The sequence below is a fragment of the Tursiops truncatus genome, chromosome 1, assembly GCF_011762595.2.
Source record: "Tursiops truncatus isolate mTurTru1 chromosome 1, mTurTru1.mat.Y, whole genome shotgun sequence".
NCBI classification, from domain to species: Eukaryota; Metazoa; Chordata; class Mammalia; order Artiodactyla; family Delphinidae; genus Tursiops; species Tursiops truncatus.
This window is the reverse complement of record NC_047034.1, coordinates 39,339,698-39,356,484: the sequence shown is the minus strand read 5'-3', so window position 1 is coordinate 39,356,484 and position 16,787 is coordinate 39,339,698. Positions and strand designations below refer to the sequence as shown.

The window sequence follows — 16,787 nt, the reverse complement described above, 5'->3', positions numbered from 1 at the left end:
AAGATAGACAGGAGAACCCAAGCATTTAGAGGAGGAACAATTCATTCCACCCACGTCAATATTTCCTGGGGGCATCATTGTATATTACCAGGAAGAATCATAATATAGGATGACAATAATGGTAATGGTAACTCACAAAGGTCTCCTTATACTTAGCATTTTTACAGGAGGGCACATCAATCTAATATGGTGCAAAGATTTTCATAGAAATGGTCTGATCTTAGTACTTAGTGGAATAAGAAGGAGACTATGTAATATAATGATTAAAAGTACGGATTTTGAAGTCAGATAGACCAGGTTCAAATCCCAAATGTACCCTGCTGTAACTATGTCCTTAGAGAGTTTTTTCATGAGTAAAATGATAAAGTCCATGACACTTCATTCAGTAAAGTAATACCACCTCACAAAGATTGTTGTAAAGGTTAAAAAAAACCCTACTTTGGTATATGATAAAGTACTTAGTACAGAGCCTGGCACAGAGTAAATTTCAGTGAATGGTACCCATTCTCATCAATACCTGGAATATCACCTATGTAGAATCCCTTAGTTCTTGATGATATGTGATGTTATGGTATTTGTATGGGTAGCCCCCAATTTACAAATCCAGAGATTGTGCTCTGGAATGTATTTTATAGATTACTTATTTATATCTTATTAATTGAAGAGAATCCAGAATATGCCCTTTTCCCGCCAACCAGAGCAGGGTATACATGTGGGTGCTAGGGATGGGGTAGGGAATGGGGAAGAATTTCTAAATGCTTGGGTTCTCTGGTATTAGAAGGAAATGTGTTTGTGACTGGAACTAGAATTCTTCCCTTCATTCACTCCAAGTCCTTGGATAAAGAGGGAATTCTTTTGTTTTCTCCCAAGGCATATTGTTTAATTAATTTGTTTGTTCAATTGAAGAATAGTTAATTTACAATATTGTGTTAGTTTTTGGTGTACAGCAAAGTGATTCAGTTATACATACATATATAAATACAATTTTTCATATTCTTTTCCATTATAGTTTATTACAGGATAGTTGGAATATAGTTCCCTGTGCTATACAGTAGGACCTTGTTTATGTACTTTATATAGAGTAGTTTGTACCTGTTAATCCCAAACTCCTAATTTATCCCTCCCTCCCATCTTTTCCCTTTGGTTCCCATAAGTTTATTTTCTATGTCTACGAGTCTGTTTCGGTTTTGTAAATAAGTTAATTTGTATCATATTTGAGGTTCGACATACAAGTGATTTCATATGATATTTGTCTTTTTCTGTCTGACTTACTTCACTTTGTATGATAATCTCTAGGTCCATCCATGTTGCTGCAATGGCATTATTTCATTCCTTTTTTTGGTAACTGAGTAATATTCCTGTGTGTGTGTGTGTGTGTGTGTGTGTGTGTGTGTGTGTACACCACATCTTCTTTATCCATTCGTCTGTCAGTGGACACTTAGGTTGCTTCCGTGTCTTGGCTATTGTAAATAGTGCTGCTGTGAACATTGAGGTGCATGTATATATCCAGAGAAAACTCTAATTCAAAAGAGGGAATTCTTAGCCCTTCTATCACATAGTGAGTAAGGAGTCTTGCTATTTGGAAGCTATAATTTCTTGCTTGGGTTAGCAATGAAAGGAAACTCTTTTGGAATTTTACTCTATGATGAGAAATCCCCTAAGTGGATGATCAATAGGCTGATGATTCTATTTCTACTGCACTTCCGGTTCTTTGTTTCCTTTCTAAAGTCAAAGAAAATGCTAGTGGACTTGGTTTTCCCAGATAAGGCTGTAATATGCACCCCAGGAACAGTGGCAATGCTTGAGGAACAATCACTACCTTTAAAAGATGACCAGAATACTTTTATGAGAAATTACAGTGATATCTGGAGCTTGAAATATATCCTGTTCTAATTTTTTTAGTAACTGAAAAATTTAAGCAATAAGTTAATCTTTTCTGATTAAATTCATTAAAAATTAAGAATATACTTATTTTTATCAAAGTAGTATATGTTCATGGTTAAAAATATCAAACTGAAAAGCTTATAAAGAAAAACAGTCATCCTATGCCTTGTCCTTTCACCCATCCTGCTCACCAGAGGCCACATTTTCTAATTTTAGCTGTTTCTTCTTATAGTTTCTGCCAGGTCTCCAAATAACATGCATTATAGCTATTTCCAGATTTATCAATTTTAGGTATTATCTGTTGACTTCTGTTAATTTATTTGAGCTTTTAGCTTACTTTATCTACTTCCTACCCCTCCTCCTAATATAATTATATTACTCCCTTATTGATTATCTTTGCAGCTTTAAGTGAAATATTTATACCTTTCTTTTTACTGTATCAGCTCTAGATACCATCTCATGATTGTTTTCTCTTCTCTCTCTAAGCTTATCATTTGTATTTTTGCAGTGTTAGAATTGATGTGGTTATTCAGATACTTATAGTTAAATATTCCATGCTTTGACATGTTTTTATTTTTGACATCTTTAGAGTCTAATTGCTTTACAATGTTGTATTAGTTTCTGCTGTATAACAAAGTGAATCAGCTATACGTATACATATATCACCATATACCCTCCCTCTTGCATCTCCCTCCCACCCTCTCTATCCCACCCCTCCAGGTGGTCACAAAGCACTGAACTGATCTCCCTGTGCTATGCGGCTGCTTCCCACTAGCTATCTGTTTTACATTTGGTAGTGTATATATGTCCATGCCACTCTCTCACTTCATCCCATCTTACCCTTCCCCCTCCCTGTGTCCTCAAGTCCATTCTCTACATCTGCATCTTTATTCCTGTCCTGCCCCTAGGTTCTTCAGAACCATTTTTTTTTTTTTTAGATTCCATATATGTGTTAGCATACGGTATTTGTTTTTCTCTTTCTGACTTACTTCACTCTGTATGACAGACTCTAGGTCCATCCACCTCACTACAAATAACTCAATTTCATTTCTTTTTATGGCTGAGTAATATTCCATTGTATATATGTGCCACATCTTCTTTATCCATTCATCTGTCAATGGACAGTTAGGTTGCTTCCATGTCCTGCCTATTGTAAATAGAGCTGCAATGAACATTGTGGTACATGACACTTTTTGAATTATGATTTTCTCAGGGTATATGCCCAGTAGTGGGATTGCTGGGTTGTATGGTAGTTCTAGTTGTAGTTTTTTAAGGAACCTCCGTACTGCTCTCCATAGTGGCTGTATCAATTTACATTCCCACTAACAGTGCAAGAGTGTTCGCTTTTCTCCACATCCTCTCCAGCATTTACTGTTTCTAGATTTTTTGATGATGGCCATTCTGACTGATGTGAGGTGATACCTCATTGCAGTTTTGATTTGCATTTCTCTAATGATTAGTGATCTTGAGCATTCTTTCATGTGTCTTTTGGCTATCTGTATATCTTCTTTGGAGAAATGTCCATTTAGGTCTTCTGCGCATTTTTGGATTGGGTTGTTTGTTGTTTTGATATTGAGCTGCATGAGCTGCTTGTAAATTTTGCAGATTAATTCTTTGTCAGTTGCTTCATTTGGAAATATTTTCTCCCATTCTGAGGGTTGTCTTTTCATCTTGTTTATAGTTTCTTTTGCTATGCAAAAGCTTTTAAGTTTCATCAGGTCCATTTGTTTATTTATTTATTTATTTTATTATTATTATTTTTTTGCTGTACGCGGGCCTCTCACTGTTGTGGCCTCTCCCGTTGCGGAGCACAGGCTCCGGATGCGCAGGCCCCGTGGCCATGGCTCACGGGCCTAGCCACTCCGCGGCATGCAGGATCTTCCTGGACCGGGACACGAACCTGCGTCCCCTGCATCGGCAAGCGGACTCCCAACCACTGCGCCACCAGGGAAGCCCCCTATTTTTGTTTATATTTCCATTTCTCTAGGAGGTGGGTCAAAAAGGATCTTGCTGTGATTTATGTCATAGAGTGTTCTGCCTATGTTTTCCTCTATGAGTTTTATAGTGTCTGGGTTACATTTAGGTCTTTAATCCATTTTGAGTTTATTTTTGTGTATGGTGTTAAAGAGTGTTCTAATTTCATTCTTTCACATGTAGCTGTCCAGTTTTCCCAGCACCACTTATTGAAGAGACTGTCTTTTCTCCATTGTATATTCATTCCTCCTTTATCAAAAATAAGGTGACACTATGTGTGTGGGCTTATCTCTGGGCTTTCTATCCTGTTCCATTGATCTATATTTCTGTTTTTGTATCAGTACCATACTGTCTTGATTACTGTAGCTTTGTAGTATAGTCTGAATTCAGGGAGCCTGATTCCTCAGCTCCGTTTTTCTTTCTCAAGATTGCTTTGGCTATTCGGGGTCTTTTGTCTTTCCATACAAATTGTGAAATTTTTTGTTCTAGTTCTGTGAAAAATGCCATTGGTAATTTGATAGGCATTGCATTGAATCTGTAGATTGCTTTGGGTAGTATAGTCATTTTCACAATGTTGATTCTTCCAGTCCAAGAACATGGTATATTTCTCCAGCAGTTTATATCATCTTTACTTTCTCTCATCAGTGTCTTACAGTTTTCTGCATACAGGTGTTTTGCCTCCCGAGGTAGGTTTATTCCTAGGTATTTTAATCTTTTTATTGCAATGGTAAATGGGACTGTTTCCTTAATTTCTCTTTCAGATTTTTCATCATTAATGTATAGGAATGCAAGAGAATTCTGTGCATTAATTTTGTATCCTGCTACTTTACCAGATTCATTGATTAGCTCTAGTCGTTTTCTGGTAGCGTCTTTAGGATTCTCTATGTATAGTATTATGTCATCTGCAAACAGTGACAGCTTTACTTCTTTTTTTCCGATTTGTATTCCTTTTTTTTTTTTTTTTTTTTTTTTTGGGGTACGCGGGTCTCACTGCTGTGGCCTCTCCCGTTGTGGAGCACAGGCTCCGGACACGCAGGCTCAGCAGCCCTGGCTCACGGGCCCAGCCACTCCACAGCATGTGAGATCTTCCCAGACCGGAGCACGAACCCGTGTCCCCTGCATCGTCAGGCGGACTCTCAACCACTGCGCCACCAGGGAAGCCCTGTATTCCTTTTATTTCTTTTTCTTCTTTGATTGCTGTGGCTAAAACTTCGAAAACTATGTTGATTAATAGTGGTGAGAGTGGGCAGCCTTGTCTTGTTCCTGATCTTAGTGGAAATGCTTTCAGTTTTTCACCATTGAGAATGATGTTGGCTGTTGGTTTGTCATATATGACCTCTATTATGTTGAGGTAAGTTCCCTCTGTGCCTACTTTCTGCAGGGTTTTTATCATAAATGGGTGTTGAATTTTGTCAAAAGCTTTTTCTATGGAGATGATCATATGGTTTCTATTCTTCAATTTGTTAATATGGTGTATCACATTGATTGATGTGCGTATATTGAAGAATCCTTGCATTCCTGTAATAAACCCCACTTAATCATGGTGTATGATCCTTTTAATGTGCTGTCGGAATCTGTTTGCTAGTATTTTGTTGAGGATTTTTGCATCTATATTCATTAGTGGCAATGGCCTGTAGTTTTCTTTCTTTGTGACATCTTTGTCTGGTTTTGGTGTCAGGGTGATGCTGGCCTTGTGGAATGAGTTTGGGAGTGTTCCTCCCTCTGCTATATTTTGCAAGAGTTTGAGAAGGATAGGTGTTAGCTCTTCTCTAAATGTTTGATAGAATTTGCCTGTGAAGCCATCTGGTCCTGGGCTTTTGTTTGCTGGAAGATTTTTAATCACAGTTTTAATTTCAGTGCTTGTGATTGGTCTGTTTATATTTTCTATTTCTTCCTGGTTCAGTCTCAGAAGGTTGTGCTTTTCTAACAATTTCTCCATTTCTTCCATGTTGTCCATTTTATTGGTATAGAGTTGCTTGTAGTAATCTCTTATGAACCTTTGTATTTCTGCAGTGTCAGTTGTTACTTCTCCTTTTTCATTTCTAATTTTATTGATTTGAGTCTTCTCCCTTTTTTTCTTGATGAGCCTGGCTAATGGTTTATCAATTTTGTTTACGTTCTCAAAGAACCAGCTTTTAGTTTTATTGATCTTTGCTATTGTTTCCTTCATTTCTTTTTCATTTATTCCTTATCTGATCGTTATTATTTCTTTTCTTCTGCTAAGTTGGGGTTTCTTTGTTCTTCTTTCTCTAATTGCTTTAGGTGTGAGGTTAGGTTGTTTATTTGAGATGTTCTTGTTTCTGGAGGTAGGATTGTTTTGCTATAAATTTCCCTTTTAGAACTGCTTTTGCTGCATCCCATAGGTTTTGGGTCGTTGTGTTTTCATTGTCATTTGTTTCTAGGTATTTTTTGATTTCCTCTTTGATTTCTTCAGTGATCTCTTGGTTATTATGTAGTATCTTGGTTAACCTCCATGTATTTGTATTTTTTCCAGATTTTTTTCCTGTAATTGATATCTAGTCTCATAGCGTTGTGGTCGGAAAAGATACTTGATACAATGTCAATTTTCTTAATTTTACCAAGGCTTGATTTGTGACCCAAGATATGTTCTATCCTGGAGAATGTTCCATGAGCACTTGAGAAGAAAGTGTATTCTGTTGTTTTTGGATGCAATGTCCTATAAATATTAATTAAGTCCATGTTGTTTAATGTATCATTTAAAGCTTGTGTTTCCTTATTTACTTTCATTTTGGATGATCTGTCCATTTTGACTTGGTTGTAGAAATTCGAATTTAATAATGTGTTTACATGACAGTGATGTGATATAGTATGATTTGGTTTCCCTTCCTGCACAGCTTTTGTTTTCTTTGATGTTTCTAGTTTTCTTTTCTGCCCCCCAAATTATATATGTTTACTAAACTTTGTTTTAAAATTTTAACATGCCTCAGTATCTTTTTTAAAAAAATTTTTTATTCATTCATTTATTTATTTATTTTTGGCTGCATTGGGTCTTCATTGCCACGCGTGGGCTTTCTCTAGTCGTGGCGAGTGGGGGCTACTCTTCATTGTGGTGCACGGGCTTCTCATTGTGGTGGCTTCTCTTGTTGTGGAGCATGGGCTCTAGGTGTGTGGCTTCAGTAGTTGTGGCATGTGGGCTTAGTAGTTGTGATTCGTGGGCTCTAGAGTGCAGGCTCAGTAGTTGTGGCGCATGGGCTTAATTGCTCTGCAGCATGTGGGTTCTTCCCAGACCAGGGCTTGAACCCGTGTCCCCTGTATTGGCAGCCAGATTCTTAGCTGCTGCGCCACGAGGGAAGTCTGCCTAAACTTTTTATGTTATTCCAGATTATCAGGAATATCATTAACTCCTGACCTCCTTTATCTCTAAATAACTTCTCTTCTGGAACTTCTGTTCTCTGAAGCAATCCATATTGAATGTTTTCTATTAGCTTCCTTTCCTGCTTTCTATATTTGGAGCCACATTTTTTTCCTAGTTCCCATGTTGTCTTCTTTCATGTATTACTCCCTCATTTTGCTGATAAACATCCTCAAGTAACTTCCTAAGAAAGAATATATGGGAAATAAATTTCCCAGATCTTACCTGAAGATCATATCTGAAAATATTGTTATTCTACCCTCAGATTTGATCATTTAATTAAAAAAAAAAGTCTTCTGTCCTATTCTTGTGTTGTTCTTTCTGCTCTTCTTATTAGGATGCATGCTGTTTTTCTTGATTGATCTTCTGTGTCTTTCTTATTTTTTTATGTCTCTTTCTGTACTGTACTCTGTGAGACTTTATTTTGTCTTCTAACATTTATGCTGAATTTTTAATTGTTACTTTGAATTTACAGGAGCTCTTATTTACTTGTTCATTTGTTCTCCTATGGGTCTTCCCCACCCCCACCCCCACCCAGCATCTTGTTTTTGTTTTATGGGTATATTGTCACTTGAGTCTTTCTGAGAATACTAATTAGTTTTTTTTCTTTTTTTAAGTTCTTCTTAAGAACTTAAGAGAGAGAGTTAAACTGACTAGACTTCATATGAACTCAGGGATAATTCAGTGAATTTTGTACTTCTTTTAAGGCTTAGTTACTCAGTTCAAGAAACGTGAGTTTTTTCAGAGAGAGAAGACCAGCATGAAGGGTTAGCTTGTCTCCAGAATAAAGTCAGAGCTCCCTGATATTCAAGACCCTTTGCAGTCCAGTCTGCAGGCTCACCTCCTGCTCATTCGTCTTCCTGGCTGCCCTGTGTGTACACCAGTCTGCTCTGTGTCCTGTGCTGCCCGACCTTTGCTCATGCTGGGTCCTCTGCCTGAAATTTTCTGTTCTTCCCACAGCCTCTTACATTTACCAGAGGCAGGCGTCGTATTTTCAGTTCTCTGTCTATTTTTGTGTCATCTGTGGCAGGTACATTTTAGGCATTGAAAATGTTTAAGTGAATTTTACTCATCCTTCCAGACGAGAGCAACTTCCACTGTGACCACTCAGAGACACAGTCCTTTACCTCCCTCGAACAGAGTTAAGTATTTCATGCCCTGTTTAGGTAGTTGTATGCAGGCCTATTTGTTCTGGTAAGTTCCCGAAGGGCATGGGCCATACCTTGTCAAGCTGGATATCCCAACGTTTTGCATTGTGCTTGATATACAATGGGAACTTGAAGTATTTGTGCATATATAGGGAGAGACAGAGGGAAGGACTGGCTGTGTATTTTTACTAAAGGCATATTTATAAGATTAGCAGGTTTGCAGATTCACTTCATGATGGTGCTGTTTTCTGTTCCTTTTCAGTATATCAAAGCATTCCCAAGAGTACATTAAGAGTAACTTACTGTATTACTCATCACAATAGATATGTACACAGATGCGTATCTTCAGCAAAGAGAAAGAAATTGCACAAATAAGTGATAGGCGCTCTCTAAATTTAGCCAGGGGTTAGAACTTTGAAGCTGTGCGTATTCATAAAATGAATCCCTCTAGTTGAAGTCCCTGCTCAGACTGACAGTAAGCGTAGCCTCCATTGCTAATAAATAAGTAAGTAAGCTCTTCTTTCATTTTAATTCTGCTACTTCTGACTGTGGAACCAATATTGTTGTTTTATCTGATGCTGAATCTCTGACCCTATGAGGCTCAGGTTGGCTGCAAGTGCCGTAGCCCATGAGGTCAGCAGTGCCCACGTCACCACACCCAGGGGTTCTCAGTGAGGAGTCTTACTTCCAGTACACAGCTGAGCTCTGACAACTTGGAGTAGAAGGAAATTTTGAGCAGGAAATGAAGGAGCCACGGCACCCACCTTAGATTGGGGAGCCAGGCGTAGGATCCCGGGTGGCCCTGAAGGCATCTGCAGGCTGGGTGAGGGATGCAGCCATGCTCTCCCAGCAGGAAGGCGTGGATGAGCACCCCACGACCTGGTGACCACCTGCTAGTTCCCTCTCGTGTCCACCGTCAGAGGCTCAGGTGCGTGGGGTCCATCTGGCTGAGGTCAGGTCTCTCTTGGCGGGGTGGGGAGCCACTGCTACAGGCCCTTTAGCTGTCAGCTTTCCTGGTGGCCGAAACCACCAAGCAGAGACATCACCTTTCACCAAGATTGCTCACACTGGAAGGGGCTGCAGCAGATTGTGAGGGCACAGTGAGGTAGGTACCATCCTTTTGGACCACCAGAAAGGAACAGATACCCAGGTACGCTGTATAGCTGGAGCACTGCTGAGAGTCTTCTCAAAGCTGGTGGCAGCTAAGCTGCCCACTCAAATCTAAGAGCCTTCGAATGTTTGCAAGTGTTAATAAACAAACCAAATGTCAGAAAAAAGAGTAGATTATGGTATTTGGCTATTCCTCCTGCCTCTCCTTCCTCTTTTCCTCACATAGATAGGAAAGGATGGTTACCCATATTGTGCATAAACTGTAAATGCTGTACTAGAACAAAATTAACCTCCCAATTAAATGAGGACATTACATGTCACCATAATTCCACTCCACATAGTGTATATATGTAAACAAAACCCCCTCCGGTTTACAACAAAAGAAGGGTCTGTATGTGTGTCCTTTCATTCCTTTTTTTGGTCGGGTGGAGGTGTGGAAGGGGTGATTATTCTGTGGAGGGGAGAGAGCCAAGCCAAAATAATGATTATATTGAAGTTCTGGATGTTATTTGCTTAAGGTCTTGAAAAGAGAAGAGGGACACTTGATTTCCTGAGCACAAAAGGTATCGAAGACTTCTGATCTTTAAAAATGTGGAAAGTGGTGAGAACACGCTAAATAGCCCAACATATCTGGCTTACTTAATCCCCGCATCACAAGTGAATGGTGGGCCGGTGCTCCATGAAAGAGCTCTGCAATGTGCTTTCTGCGGCTCCATGATTTCAAAATCAGTAAGAAAGTTTTTGTCATTGCCAGCATCTTGATCAGGTTCTATAGAGCCCTAGCATTAGGAAGGTCTAAGTCACTTCTTTATGGAGAGGAAGGCTCTCTGGTGTGTGTATTCCAGGAGGCAACCTGCTGTCCCCTTGCCTTTCTAAGAAGGCCTTCTCCTCCAAGGATCAGCAAATATTAATCAGGGTGCATAAGGCCAGTTTGTAGCTTCTGCCCAAAAGACTGACAGGGCCAAGATGCTGGATGGAGCCCAGAAGAAATTACTTTTGGATTCTCTCTGGCTCCACATTACCAGCATAATCTCACGGAGATGAAAAATTAGGACTTGAGTATGTCTTACGGAAATCACTGGATTTCTGCCGAAAACGTTGGTTGGTTGGTGAAGCATGCTTCCTTTGGAGTACAGAAACCTCAGCATTTGCATTCCAAATATTCAGTTCTAAAGCTCTGTTCTTCTGTATTCCTCAGAGGGCCATTTTGGAGGGAAACAAAAATACCTGGATTGGTTATTATTTATGTCCTCATTGATTCTCAACTAATGTCTTGCCTCATATGCCCTTTTCTTTTCTCCTTCCCCTTCTTCTTCTTCTGTTTTGTTTTTTTTTTTTAACAGATACTAATTTTGTGTTGGGGAATGCCCAGATAGTGGACTGGCCTATCGTGTACAGCAATGATGGATTTTGCAAGCTGTCTGGCTATCACAGGGCGGAAGTGATGCAAAAAAGCAGTACCTGCAGGTATTTATGTTTGGGGTTCTGTTCAACACTCTATCATGGTATCTTTTTGGAAAAAGAAACTGGCTTACTCAGCTTGGGAATTTCCTTTCATGCAGCATTCATTCAGGAATATTTATTGCACGATCATCTCTAGTTCACACACTGTACTGGGAAAATCAAAGAAGATCTAAAACATAGTCCCTACAGCTAATGAATTTACAGTCAGTGACATGGGAGAAAACCTAGAAAAACTCAGGAAAATCATTTTATCAATAAAATGTGAACTCAAAATTTTATGAGGGTTTAGATGGAAATTATGTGAAAGAAGATTAAGTGAAATCAAATGAAATGGATGATTTTAGATGATTAAATTAATTTTAAAACACGTATGGCCGTTTTTTAAGAATAAACAGCATGTTGGAGACAAGGGCCTTGTTCATAGGGCTTTTCATCAGAAAACGAGAAGAGAACCATGTCTTGCTGCCTTGTTGCTGTCACATCTCTCTCTGATCACTGACTCAAAGGCAGAAGCAAAGGGTGCTGTGAAGCTTGTGCATTTGACAGGGTTCCTAACCAAGCAGCGCCCTTGGGCCGTGGCACTAGAAAAGCTCTTTTAGAGCATCTTCAAGGTGTCCTGCGGAGCGTGTGACCCGGACCCTGTGCTGCCCCAACAAGGTCTTGGCTCCACAGCCTTTGGCGCCTCTCACTCCTCACCTTCCTCAGAGTCTTCTGTCTTCAGTGGTGTTCGCATGCAGTGGAATCATCTTCCTAAACCTGCTACACCCAAAAGTGAACCCATCTCCAAAGGGTGGAAAAACCCATCTGACCCAGTCATAGTCTTTGGTTCTCAGAAGTTGCATTTTCTTGATATTAAATCAGCCAAGTAACTCATTTGGTGAAAAGTATTAAATGTTTTGAAAATATTATCATTTTCTTAAATTTTAGGTTTTTGGGACTGGGAAATGGAAAATTGAAGATTCCCTCAAAGGAGAGGGGTGGGATACGGAGGGTGGGAGGGAGACGCAAGAGGGAGGAGATATGGGGATATACGTATATGTAGAGCTGATTCACTTTGTTATACAGCAGAAACTAACACACCATTGTAAAGCAATTATACTCTAATAAAGGTGTTAAAAAAAAAGATTCCCTCAACGGTTTAAAAATGATGACTCAAGTATTACGATAGAATTCTCTTATATTCTCGGTGTGCTGTTATCCTCTTAAGTATCTGTGTATGTGCATCTGTGTTTCCATCTGTACGTGCACGTACACAGTCAGAACACACTGGGAGAGTGAGCTTCGCTTTTTCGTGTGACTTGAGCAGCCTTTCCTTACCTTTCTTGCTTCTTATTGGCTATAGTCAGACACTTTAAGAAAATCAGATAAGAGAACTGGATAATTTAGCCAACTTTCTTTTACGCGCAACTCTAAGAAACTTATTTAATTCCCTGAAGGTGTCCCTTCTCTAGAAGGAAAGTAAACGTGCCTTTGTGTTAGCCACATCCCTAATTGCTCAGGAGCCTTTTGGCTTATTTCTTGCATTGCAGGCATCTGAAATCTAATGTCCAGACAAAGGAAATGTACACCTACCACTAAACTACAACTTGAAAAAGTACAGAAGAGTAAGGAAAGCTGGGCATAATTATGGTACTTCATTTATTTGAAGACTCCACTTTGCAGGGATTGGTTTTACCTTGTGAAGGAAATTGCCAGCCTATACAACCATCACATAAGTCACTTATCTAGCAAATCCATTCAGAAAGGGAAAGTGGGAGGAAGCTAAAAAGGCCTTAGAGCAAAACCAGCTAAGTAAAATGGTTATAGAGCTTAAGTTTTTACCTCCTGGGAGAAAGAAATCCTCTTGTTCTCAGGCATGGCTAATTTAGTCTTGATCTATCCTTCTTTTTAAAGGTAATTCACCCAGCTCAATTATCTGTTTTCCTGGTTTATAGATGAAGAACACAGCCCCAAAGCAGAGTACTACATGAGATGGGCTCACGGGGAACCACAGATAATAGCATCTCTCAGTGGGCTGGGAAGGGACGTGATAACAAAAGTGACACAGAATTCATAAAGTCAATAGCTAGGGCACTTTTCTTGCAGGGTGCTGGAAAGTGGAAGCTCACAGTAAGCCCACGGCTGTTCCAGTATCAAGCTGAGCATGGCGCTTGACTTGGTGGTTCAGGAATTGTGCTTGATAACTTCTGAGGTTCTTGTTAGTTCTGAAATTCTGTGATTCTATGATTCAAGTCATCAAGAAAAAGCTAAATTGCACAGTTAGGTATGCACAATTTTAGAAGATGGGTTGTGTATTGTTTGGGAACCCACGCCGCTGCTTCTATACATTACATAAGCCTTGAAGGCTGAGCATGGCTGTCCTTCCTTGTTGGTGTCGTCTGAAGGCCTGGGGTGGGCAGGGGACATGCTTGGGCGGGTCCATGGGCAGCCTTTGTTGGAGGACTGGCTTTTCCAGCCCCATTGAGGGATGGTTTCTCTCCTCTCACGTTTTGTTAGTGTCGCTCAGCCTAGTTGTTGGGAATGTTATCCCATTCCTAGAGGGAAAAACCTTGGTCTTCAGACCATATTCAGTGTGCGGACCCAAGAAAATGGACAGTCCCGGCAGTTTTCCGTCCTCTGCTGAGAACCAGTATTAGTAGGCAGAAGCTTCTACTATCCAGAGGTTTTCTCTAATTTTTTTTCAGGATGCTTATTTACCCTGTTAGTTTACTTTTCTCCAAATTGTGAGGAGTGTGGAGAAGTATTAGAAAGAATTTGTAGAATTTTATCATCTGGATTTATTCAACCCAGAGCTCTTTTTTCTTTTTTAGTGGTGGGGTAGGAAAAAGAGCTGCACAGACAGTGGCTGAATCTTCTGTTTGCTGAATCTTCTTTTCTTTCCTTAGCTACAGTATGTCTTGATGTTTAGAGCATCAAATTGCACCCTTTTTCTTGTTTGGTGACTTTTTTTTTTCCTATTCTTTTGTTTAATTTGTTAGGAATTAGAAGAGGAAAAATCTGTGGTCCAGATTTATTCTGCCATCCTTCTCAGGACGTCTCTCAGAGTTGTATTTCTAAAATGCAGATCTCGTTATGTAACTCTTTTGCCTGAAACCCTGCAGGGGCTCTCCATGCATTGCTTTCGGGATAAAGTTTAAATGACTTCACCTGACCTGTAATGCCATGATCTCCTCCATGATCTGGCCCTTGCTTACCTCTCCATATTACCTGTTGCTAATTTTCCCCTTACTGTCTACATTCCAGACATATGGAACTGAACTGTATTCAGGTTCCAGAATTAACCTTCCTCTCACCTCTGTGCCTTTGCACATGCTTGTCTTTTGCCTAGAATGTTCGTTTCCCTCCTTTTCTCAGCAGATTTCCACCTGCTCTTTAGATCTCTTTTGTTCTTGCCTCTGGGAAGCCTTTTCTGACCACTCAGACAGTGCTCTGTGCCGATTCTTAGTGTTGTAATTCCTCATGTGTTGGTCATACTATTCTCTAATCTACTGTTTTCTGATCTACTGTTTTCTAGTGTGTCTCATTCGACTGTCAGTTTTGGGGGGACAGGGATGGAGTCTTGATTCCAGCTCAATCAGTAAATCGTTTTTGATTGAACAAATGTTTTCATTGTGTGTGTGTGTGTGTGTGTGTGTGTGTGTGTGTGTGTGTGTGTTCCACAGTGCATAGCACAGTGCTGGGTATAGAGCAGGTAAAAACAGATGCTTGTAGAATAATAAATACTTGTTCATCTAACTTGGGCTGTTTGGTTGCTTTGCAGTTTTATGTACGGGGAGCTGACTGATAAAGACACCATTGAAAAGGTGCGGCAGACATTTGAGAACTATGAGATGAATTCCTTTGAAATTTTGATGTACAAGAAGAACAGTGAGTATTCAGACCATTCTGAACCATACCTTGATGTGCTTGGAAGAGTAAAATATCTCCTCTTTCTCTGTTGCTGTCTTAGGTTTTCTTTTCTCCCATCAGCTAAATGTTGTTCCTTGAAGCCAGTGTGTATGTTGGGGTAAATGGTATGGATTGATGAGTTACAGTTCTTCACATGAGCATTTGTACTTGTCACTAACCAATTAAGACTTCGTGATCTCTTTTCTGCCCAGAGTTAGTGTTTTTCCTATTGGTTTCCTTATGTTGAGTTGTTGGCCTAAGGCACTTGTAGACTTTAAGGCTTCTTAGGTGGGGAGGGAGGAGGTGGGTTAGAATCTCTGTCCAGTTCACATTTGTATCTATCTCCCTATAGCACTTAGCACAGCGGGTAACACCAGTAGATGCCCAATTAAGAGTTTCTAAATAAAATTTTGTTTCCCTGGTGACCCCAGTTTTCTGTCAGAGACAGTATTAATCAAATTAATACTGTAATCACTGTTAGTCAAAATGTATTGTTAATTGGTATTTGTTTTGTGTATAATAACTTCCACAAGTATATTAATGAAGAATCTAGGTCAATAGCTATACACAAGTATAGAACTTGCTTTCTCTTAGCAGTTTCCTGTTGAATGGAGATTAATTGTATTGGAAGTATGGAAAGTGGGCTGTATGGAAACATAGCCGTAGCAGGGCTGCAGAGGTGTTGAAGAGTGCTTTGTTTTATAAATTTAATTTAATTTTTATTATTTTTAAATTTTTGGCTGTGTTGGGTCTTCGTTGCTGTGCGCGGGCTTTTCTCTAGTTGCATCGAGTGGGGGCTACTCTTTGTTGCGGTGCAAGGGCTTCTCTGGTTTCTCTTGTTGCAGAGCATGGGCTCTAGGCATGCAGGCTTCAGTAGCTGTGGCACGTGGGTTTCAGCAGTAGTGGCTCACGGGCTCTAGAGCGCAGGCTCAGTAGTTATGGCACACAGGCTTAGTTGCTCCACGGCATGTGGGATCTTCCCGGACCAGGGCTCGAACCCATGTCCCTTGCATTGGCAGGCAGATTCTTATCCACTGTGCCACCAGGGAAGACCGAGTGCTTGGTTTTTCAAAACACTATTTGGTTGTAAGAAATCCTGTTCTTTGTATGTAGGATTGAACTAAGTAGGTCATTGGTTCGCTAGAACATTTCCAGAATGGCCCAGGTGGCACGTTAGGATAAGTGTTTATTTTGGTGGCATTCAGGATGATATGTTTTGCTCTGGAAAGCAGTGGGCACATGTGGCTTTTATCTGGAAGGAGCTGGGACTTTTTTTCAGTCTGGAGTGTTGGTGCAGGCAACCGAGAGGACTCTTTGCTTGGTGGCCAGTGCAGACGCTGAGCTGAGAGATTAGCTTTGGGCATCAGCAACTCTGAGAGGGTTGGTCCTGCACTTTCACACTAGAGTTGCTGCCTTGTACCATTTCACCTCCTCAGCCAGTAGGTCTAGTTCCTACCTCGAGACCTACCCTAGTTCCTACCCTGAGACATTTTGCCAAATAGGCCTGAGAAGAATGAGGTGAAAGACTGTGACTGGCTCCGTGCCAGCCCTTCCTCTACGGGAGACACAACTCAAAGCAACAGCTGTTCCCAGGAGCACGCCAGCAGTGCCTTTGCATGGGAGGGGAGGGGTCTGCCCGTGAGCCCAGAGCTAAGGGAGTGAGTTAAAGTTTCCCACACTGGTAGCTTTGTGTCCTGAACAGTGTGGATTTCCCCACATCACAGACTACTAATCAGGTAGGCGCATCACAAAGATAATGCCTTGCGTTTATACTTTGCTTCAGAGTTTTCAAGCTTCATTAGACTATGCATTTAACTTGCTCAAAGTCAACTCTGCATGGTGGGCATAAAAGGAAGAGAGAGGGAAACATAATTAAAACTGAATTAGTGATTCCACTTGCTATTTTCTTCAGTGGGCATGTACCCCAGAGTGAGTATGAGATGGCA

General features: G+C 40.3%; 1 protein-coding gene across 1 annotated transcript in view; it reads left to right on the top strand.

Annotated features, from left to right (window-relative positions):
• KCNH1 (potassium voltage-gated channel subfamily H member 1) overlaps nucleotides 1-16,787 on the top strand; it is a 122,575-nt gene that overhangs the window by 19,909 nt on the left and 85,879 nt on the right. The window contains exons 4-5 of the mRNA XM_073804688.1: nucleotides 10,833-10,956; nucleotides 14,714-14,820. Coding sequence (XP_073660789.1) covers nucleotides 10,833-10,956; nucleotides 14,714-14,820 — 231 coding nt within the window. The remainder of the gene's footprint in view (nucleotides 1-10,832; nucleotides 10,957-14,713; nucleotides 14,821-16,787) is intronic.